At 45.2% G+C, this 9,016-nt stretch overlaps 1 protein-coding gene across 1 annotated transcript in view; it reads right to left on the reverse strand.

Moving 5' to 3' along the window:
• C5 (complement C5) overlaps positions 1 to 9,016 on the reverse strand; it is a 97,474-nt gene that overhangs the window by 22,801 nt on the left and 65,657 nt on the right. The window contains exons 26-28 of the mRNA XM_019966848.2: positions 6,004 to 6,163; positions 4,224 to 4,319; positions 1,658 to 1,829 (exon numbers count right to left, since the gene is read on the reverse strand). Coding sequence (XP_019822407.2) covers positions 1,658 to 1,829; positions 4,224 to 4,319; positions 6,004 to 6,163 — 428 coding nt within the window. The remainder of the gene's footprint in view (positions 1 to 1,657; positions 1,830 to 4,223; positions 4,320 to 6,003; positions 6,164 to 9,016) is intronic.

Consider the following 9,016-nt stretch of genomic DNA (forward strand, 5'->3'; position numbering starts at 1 on the left):
AACTTCAGCCAGAAGAGGGCTCAGAAGTACCCAACCATGCCAGTGCTGGTCAAGGCACATTAGCCAATGACCACCGCTCCTCTCTATTTCTTTACTCTTGACCCACAGGAAGCAATGTCTTTATTCTTCAAAATGAAATATATGCCTTTTGGTCAGCCTGGTACAGTATAAGCTAGATCATGCACTCTTCTGCTCAAAGCCCTCCAGTGACTTCCCTTCTCACTTGAAGTGGAAGTTAAGGTTCTGGGGAATCCCATGGCCCCCACAGGACCTTGATATGAATAAGACTCAGGCACTGCTCGCTCTGCGTAGAGGCCGACCCAAACCAGGGAGCATGGCTGGGGTAGTGGAGCAGAAGCTGGGTTTCAGCCTTCATTCGCCCATGCCTTGTAGATTACACAGCTGTATACGGGAGTGCGAGAGCTCCGTAGCGCCCGGGTCCTGCACGGCGCCCGCTCGCCCTGCCCTTCCCTGACACCCTCCTGCCCTCACCCTCACCTCTGCAGTCACCCTGACCTCCTTGCCTTCCTCGGAGCACCAGGCAGGCTCCTGCCTCAGGCATTTTCCTAAACTGTTTCTCTATCAGGAAATACCCTTCCAGAAAGCCACTGGTTTGCTTTCTCACCTCCTCAGGTCTTGATTCAAATACCGTCTTCTCAATGAGGCTTAAGCCTGACCACCCTGTTTAAAATTACAACCAATCCCCTCACTTTCTCTCCCTTCCTTGCTTTATTTTTCTTCATATCAGTCATCACTAAATAGGTTACTGTATCACTGAATAGTCACTATATGCAATGTTTTAGTTATTAATCATGTTCTCTCATTGAACAGAATATAAATTTCATGAAGGCCTGGACTTTTTTCTTTTTTGTCTGTTGCTTTATCCCCAGAGCCTAGAACAAAGCCTGGTACGTAGGAGGCACTCCATACACATTTTTTGAATTAAGGAATGCATAAATATGTGCTGAATGAGTGACTAAATACATGAATAGTAGGGCTTATTACATTGTATCGTGCTGTCTTTGTTCCTTGAGGGCGGGGATTCTGTCTCACTCTACTTTGCATGCACCCACTTTTCCCAGAATTAGCAGAGGCTACATGTTTATTTGGACCATAAAGAAGGCTGAGCGCCAAAGAATTGACCTTTGAACTGTGGTGTTGGAGAAGTCTCTTGAGAGCCCCTTGGTCAGAAAGAAGATCAAACCAGTCAATCCTAAAGGAAATCAACCCTGAATATTCACTGGAAGGACTGATGCTAAATCTGAAGCTCCAATACTTGGGCCACCTGATGTGAAGAACTGACTCATTGGACAAAACCCTGATGCTGGGAAAGATTGAAGGCAGGAGGAGAAGGAGGCAACAGAGGATGAAATGGTTGGATGGCATTACTGACTCAATGGACATGAGTTTGAGCAAGCTCCAGGAGATAGTGAAGGACAGGGAGGCCTGGGGAGATGCAGGTTTGATCCCTGGGTCATGAAGATCCCCTGGAGGAGGGCAGGGCAACCCACTCCAGTATTCTTGCCTGGAGAATCCCATGGACAGAGGAGCCTGGTGGGCCACAGTCCATGGGGTCACAAAAAGTCAGACATGACTGAATGACTCAACAATGTGCTTATTGGACACTTGATGAACAAATGCCAGAAACGAGTCATACCTTTGACGAAAGCTTTCCTCTTCAGAGCAGAGACAATTGCACGAAACTGCGGGTGTGCTTTATCTCCTAGGGAAAGAGCGTAAGCAGCGATGGCCAGTGTAAAAGCACTCTGGGATGAGAGGGCATTTTCATGCAGAAAGATGTCAGCTTTACTTACAGCCGTGCTGATTTTCTGGAAACAAGAGCAGAAGATACCTAAGTTTCTTTGACAAGATTTGACCTACCAACTGATGGGGTCTACCCCCAGGTTGCACCACCCCAGGTTGCAGGCAAGATGAAGGGTAGAAAGGAAAATGACCTAGTGGAAATGGATGGTGTTTCCCTGAGGCAAGTCCTTCTGGGAGAAGGAGCAGAGGGTAACCTGGAAAATGAAAATAAGATTGTCCAAATCGGTTTAAGTTTTTGCTTCTGAAGCCTCCCTCCTCGGTAGAGGTTTTTCCATTTAGTTTCTGCTTCCCATGTCAGACCTGGCCTCTGGGAAGAAGCAGCATCAAGTACAGACATGGCTTTCTTCATCCTGCTGCATCCAGCAGAGCTGAGACAGAGTCACATTTTCAGAAGTTCTACTAAAGAAAACCATCAGCAGCAAAAAAACAGCCAAGCTGCCAAAGTGCTTTTTGATCCTAAGGATTCCTGGGAAAATAATCTCTATGCCTCTGCCTGCAGACAACTGAAATAGTTATTTTGGATAAGTGGATGAGGAGGCAGTATGGTGCAATATTTCTGACTCCTCGTCTGGCACCTTCTCGCCAGCTCCATCTGTCTCTCACTCACATACCACCAGGTACTGGCAATGTTACTTGTTGATTATTTTGTCTTGTTGAATATATATATGTACATGCTAAGTTGCTTCAGTCATGTCTGAGTCTTTGCAACCCTATGGACTATGGCCTGCCAGGCTCCTCTGTCCATGGGATTCTCTAGGCGGGAATACTGGAGTGAGCTGCCATGCCCTCCTCCAGGGGATCTTCCCAACCCAGGGATCACACCCGCATCTCTTACGTCTCCTGCATTGGCGGGTGGGTTCTGGTCACTAGTGCCACCACGTATACATATGTGTTTGCTGATTGAGAATTATTTGTTGATTGAGAATTGAACCCATGTCTCCTGTGTCTCCTGCATTGCAAGCAGATTCTCTATCACTGAGCCACCGGGAAGCCCCACATGTGTTTATATATATGTGTGTGCGTATACACACACAGGAGATGTAAGAGATGCAGGTTTGATCCCTGGGTCATGAAGATCCCCTGGAGGAGGGCAGGGCAACCCACTCCAGTATTCTTGCCTGGAGAATCCCATGGATTCTCCTATGGCCTATAGCCTGCCATGGACAGAGGAGCCTGGCAGGCTATAGGCCATAGGGTCACAAGGAGTCAGATACGACTGAAGTGACTTAGCATGCATGCATGCATATATATATATATTTAGGGCTTCCCTGGTGGCTTAGTGCTAAAGGATCCACCTGCTGATGCAGAGATGTGGGTTCAACCCCTAGGTCAGGAAGGTCCCCTGGAGAAGGAAATGGCAACCCACTCCAATATTCTTGCCTGGAGAATCCCATGGACAGAGGAGCCTGGTGGGCCACAGTCCATGGGGTCACAAAGAGTCAGACACGACTTAGCAACTAAACAATAACAACGGCACACACATATAACAATTCTCCTGAACTAAACGAAAAACTGATTTCATTTTGTGGTTCAAGTCCTACCAGTCCCCTTGGGTTTTTCCATCTCGGTTCTGTCAGCTGGTTTGAAGGACAGGTCTAATCTACTTCCCAGATCAGGATCTCACTTCTGTTCATCTTTAGAATCGTCTACGTTGATTCACTTAAGTGGATCCTCTCCTTTCTCCCCTCAGCTTCCAAGCAAATGAACAGCACAGCCCCAGGCAGAAAGCACGGCAGGGGTGTCCTTAGCAGTTCTGAGACCCAGAGCACTTGAGCGCTCAGTACTCCATGTGAGTCCATCCTTTGGCCACCTGATGCCAAGAGCTGAGTCCTTGGAAAAGACCCTGATGCTGGGAAAGACTGAAGGCAGGAGGAGAAGGGGACGACAGAGGATGAGATGGTTGGATGGCATCACTGACTCAATGGACATGAGTTTGAGTAAGCTCTGGGAGTTAGTGATGGACAGGGAAGTCTGGTGTGCTGCAGTCCATGGGGTTGCAAAGAGTCGGACAAAACTGAGCAACTGAATTGAACTGAACTGATTCCATGTAATAAAAGAACAGTCCCATACGTAGAGTAAGAGTTAGCAGGGGCAAGAGTAGGATCCCAGGGACATGGGGTCGTCTTCTCATCACAATCAGAAGTCATTTATTCTAATCACAGGTCTACAATTCAGTATCTTGTGACATGCGACAATTAAATTCACCTTCCTTACAGGCCCCGGTTTTCTCAGCTGTCAATGAGTGGGTTGGACTAGACGCTCTTTAGTACCTATCATGCTTCAGAACTCCTTAAATTCTGGAGTTCAGGTTATTTTCAAGCCCCCGCCCTATCCCCCGCTCTGTTCCCCGAATATGGTACAGAAACAGATGATGGGTGTTGGAGAAAGAAAACACTTACCTCCAAGGGGCATATATCAAAAGCCTTTCTAATGCCAATCACAGCAAAGGCTGTGAGATACAAAGTCTTCTCTCGGGCTTCAACAGGCAAGGTCCCCTAAAAACAAGCAATGTTTTAAAAGGAGAGTGAAATGGTGTCTTTCAAACGAAATGACCTGGCTTGACTCTCCACTTTGGCCTCCCCTCCCTCTCTCTCCCTTCATGCGGGCCAGCGGGGCCCCTGGCGTCTTCTCAAAGCTCTGAGTTTCACATGCTTTCACTTGCTTCTCTCTCCTCCACCTCTCCACCCTGGAGCTCCACTTCACACCCCTTCACCACGTTCAAGCTCACCTTCTCCTTCAAGACCCTGTTAAAGGGCCACCTCCTCTACAAGGCCCGATTCTTCCTCTGTCCTCCCATATTTTCTCCTCTTAGGGCAGTGACGTTCCAAGGCAGTGTGTCTAAGACCTCCCAGGAGATGACCTTCTACTCATCTCTCCAGCTTCATCTTGTGCCACTCACCCCTGAGTCCTCTAGGCTCCAGCTCTTTGAACGGACCACCCTCTCTCCACTTCGAGAGGACAGGCATGCTGCTTGCACTACTTGGACCCTTCTGCCTGCCTCCCTCCTCCCTAGCTCCTAGGAACCTGGTCAAATCGTTTTTTCACTTCCCCAATCTAAGTGAGAGCTCCTGCTTTCAAAGAAACCGTATCGGCCTTTTCTTAGTGTGAATCACACACGTGAAATCACTTAAGGTCTGACTTTTCTGCTAGATGGTAACAATCGCCATGGCCTCAGTGACCATACCTGTTTTGTTCACTATTATATCCCTACTAGGTAGCACTTTGTACACATTCTGTACATATTTATTGACTAAATAAATGAACACATAAACTTAAATCTTGATTAGAGTTGTTAGTATCTGTACCCTGCTCTCCCTACCAGTGTGTGAGCTCCTTTGGGGCACGGGTGCTCTCTGATCCATTCTTCCCACTCTTCCTCCCTCAGGGTTCCCCAAAGAGGCCCTAGCACATTTCAGGTGCTCCGTGAATGGTTGTTGAATGGATGTGAACAGCTGGATAGATGTGTAGGATTAAAAAAAAAAAATTGTTGTAGTATCTTCCTTTTCAAATAGCACCTAGATGATGTCAGCTGCCCTCACTTCTCGTGGGAGTCCTAATCGGTCCTAATTATGGGACCCCGGTCAGCCAGGAAGGCCGCTTGTGACATGAAAGGGATTGGATTGGGGCAGGCAAAATAAATAAATAAAGGAAAGCTGTTGGATCCTAAAAAATACATTCTAGGAGTAGAAGATGCTGTAGCAGTATTTTGGAGAGATTTTTCAATTTAAACATGTAAGTGGATTCCAATATGAAACAACACTTTGTTGTACTTCTTAATAAATTGACTCTAACCTTCTTTTTAACAGAGTGTACGTAGGATCCCTTCCATCTTTCACAACAACAAATTACAGCCTTGACCTGTGAGAAGGCCTTGAAGTTCAAGTGCAGACTTTGTACCGAGTGTTTGTAGACAAAAGGGCCCGTTTACCCCTCTGAGCTCCAGCGCTTGTGCTCTGCGACCCACGAACGCCTGTGACACCAGATGCCCACGATCCTACTCATCTGACCTATTTTGAATTATCTGAATAACAGGATGAGAAGACTTTTCAAATTCTTTGCCTGTACTCAAGAGAAGTTTCTTGCAGGATTGCATATATTTTCCCCTTCTAAAAATGAATGAGAACACAACTCAGACTTTTAAATCCAAGTATTGTTCATCTGTGCATTTGGTTTCCTTACCTGTAACTTCACAGGTTGATAGTCGGAATTTTCCTTGAATGATCCATTTTCCAGCTGACATTTCTCAAGCAGCCACAATAAAGAATTACAAATCGAATTTTGGTTCTGATCTACATATTTACTTATTTGTCCAAGTACTCTTAGAGCAAAAGCTGTTAACCTTTGGGATGAAAATCAAATAAATAAACATTTAGACACTGAAGCCCTTTGGGCTTTCAACCTGCAGTGTGTTTTCGTTCATACAGTGTTTATTCTTGAAAAGAAAAACATTTCAAAACACGCAATTCTGAAGTAAGATGTTACTATTTCAAAACATCAGGAAAGGTATCAGGAAGATCTCCAAAAACAACCGAAGGTAAGCAACACATCTTCTGTGAGGGCAGCATTGTTAGCCTGCGTACAAGCTGAAAACTGATGCCTGATGATACAAAAATTATTCTCTAACGTTGGATAGCGTTCAAACAAATAGAGTCAAAGCACTGACTCACAAACATGAGATACTGAGGAGCAAAATTATAAAATTCTAGATTGTAAAATTTGTACAAGCTATCTGATCTCAATCCCCATCTGAGGTCTGAATTCTCTTCCCTAATACCCGTGGGGGTGTTTATCTCGCTTCCCCTTGAGTCACACCATTGATGGAGAACTCGCTACCTCTCAAGGAAGCTTTATTTATTATGATTACTTAGTCAAAAAACAAGTTCAGGAGACTTCTCTGGTGGTCCAGTGGTTAAGAATCCACCTGACATGGCGGGGGACACAAGTTCAATTCCTGGCCCGGAAGATCCCACATTCCTCGGGACTGCTGAGCCCGCCTGCCCTACGGCCCGTGCTCAGCAGCAAGAGGGGCACCGACATCGAGAAACCCCGTGCCTCAGCTAGAGAGCAGCTCCCGCCCCCTGCGCTCTACGAAGCCCGAGCAGAGCGACGACTGGCACTGCCCCAAACAAACCAGCTCAGTCTCTACTAACTCCCGCAGAGACTGTCCAAGGGGATCGACCTCATGACCCCAGGTGCCTCTTATACCTCCTCTCCTCCTCTCTGATTCCTTCACTCAGCAGCCCAGGGGCCAGAAACCCCCGAGACTCAGACCACTTCACTCTCTCCCTTACTTTAAAATTTTGTTTTCCTTTTTCTTTTTAAAATGAATATTATTCTCTTTAATTTTTTATCTTCCCTGTATTTCTAAAAAAATTTTTTTGGGGTATTCAGGTGTTGGCCATATATATATATATATATATATATATATATATATATAAATCTTTGTCTATATTCAAATGGGTCTATATTCAAATTCCCCTTTGTCTATATTCAAATTCCCCTTCTCCTTTGCTTGTTGCTTCTCTTCTTTTCATGGCTATTTGTAAAGCCTCCTCAGACAGCCACTTTAATGCAGAGTTCCAAAGAATAGCATGGAGAGATAATAAAGCCTTCCTCAGCGATCAATGCAAAGAAATAGAGGAAAACAACAGAATGGGAAAGACTAGAGATCTCTTCAAGAAAATTAGAGATACCAAGGGAACATTTCATGCAAAGATGGGCACAATAAAGGACAGAAATGGTATGGACCTAACAGAAGCAGAAGATATTAAGAAGAGATGGCAAGAATACACAGAAGAACTGTACAAAAAAGGTCTTCACGACCCAGATAATCACGATGGTGTGATCACTCACTTAGAGCCAGACATCCTGGAATGTGAAGTCAAGTGGGCCTTAGAAAGCATCACTACGAACAAAGCTAGTGGAGATGATGGAATTCCAGTTGAGCTATTTCAAATCCTAGAAGATGATGTTATGAAAGTGCTGCACTCAATATGCCAGCACATTTGGAAAACTCAGCAGTGGCCACAGGACTGGAAAAGGTCAGTTTTTATTCCAGTCTCAAAGAAAAGCAATGCTAAAGAATGCTCAAACTACTACAAAATTGCACTCATCTCACATGCTAGTTAAGTAATGCTCAAAATTCTCCAAGCCAGGCTTCAACAATACGTGATCCATGAACTTCCAGATGTTCAAGCTGGGTTTAGAAAAGGCTGAGGAACCAGAGATCAAATTGCCAACATCCGCTGGATCATGGAAAAAGCAAGAGAGTTCCAGAAAAACATCTATTTCTGCTTTATTGACTATGCCAAAGCCTTTGACTGTGTGGATCAAAACATACTGTAGAAAATTCTTCAAGAGATGGGAATACCAGACCACCTGACCTGCCTCTTGAGAAATCTGTATGCAGGTCAGGAAGCAACAGTTAGAACTGGACATGGAACAACAGACTGGTTCCAAATAGGAAAAGGAGTATGTCAAGGCTTTTTCTTGTCACCCTGCTTATTTAACTTATATGCAGAGTACATCATGAGAAACGCTGGGCTGGATGAAGCACAAGCTGGAATCAAGATTGCCAGGAGAAATATCAATAACCTCAGATATGCAGATGACACCACCCTTATGGCAGAAAGTGAAGAAGAACTGAAGAGCGTCTTGATGAAAATCAAAGAAGAGAGTGAAAAAGTTGGCTTAAAGCTCAACATTCAGAAAACTAAGCTCACGGCATCCAGTCCCATCACTTCATGGCAAATAGATGGGGAAACAGCGGAAGCAGTGGCTGAGTTTACTTTTTGGGGCTCGAAAATCACTGCAGATGGTGACTGCAGCCATGAAATTAAAAGACACTTACTCCTTGGAAGGAAAGTTATGACCAACCTAGATAGCATATTAAAAAGCAGAGACATTACTTTGTCAACAAAGGTCCATCTAGTCAAGGCTATGGTTTTTCCAGTAGTCATGTATGGATGTGAGAGTTGGACTGTGAAGAAAGCTGAGCACCAAAGAATTGATGCTTTTGAACTGTGGTGTTGGAGAAGACTCTTGAGAGTACCTCGGACTGCAAGGAGATCCAACCAGTCCATCCTAAAGGAGATCAGTCCTGGGTGTTCATTGGAAGGGCTGATGCTGAAGCTGAAACTCCAATATTTTAGCCACCTGATGAAGAGCCAACTCACTGGAAAAGACCCTGATG

This window comes from Bos indicus, chromosome 8 (genome assembly GCF_029378745.1).
Source record: "Bos indicus isolate NIAB-ARS_2022 breed Sahiwal x Tharparkar chromosome 8, NIAB-ARS_B.indTharparkar_mat_pri_1.0, whole genome shotgun sequence".
NCBI lineage: Eukaryota > Metazoa > Chordata > Mammalia > Artiodactyla > Bovidae > Bos > Bos indicus.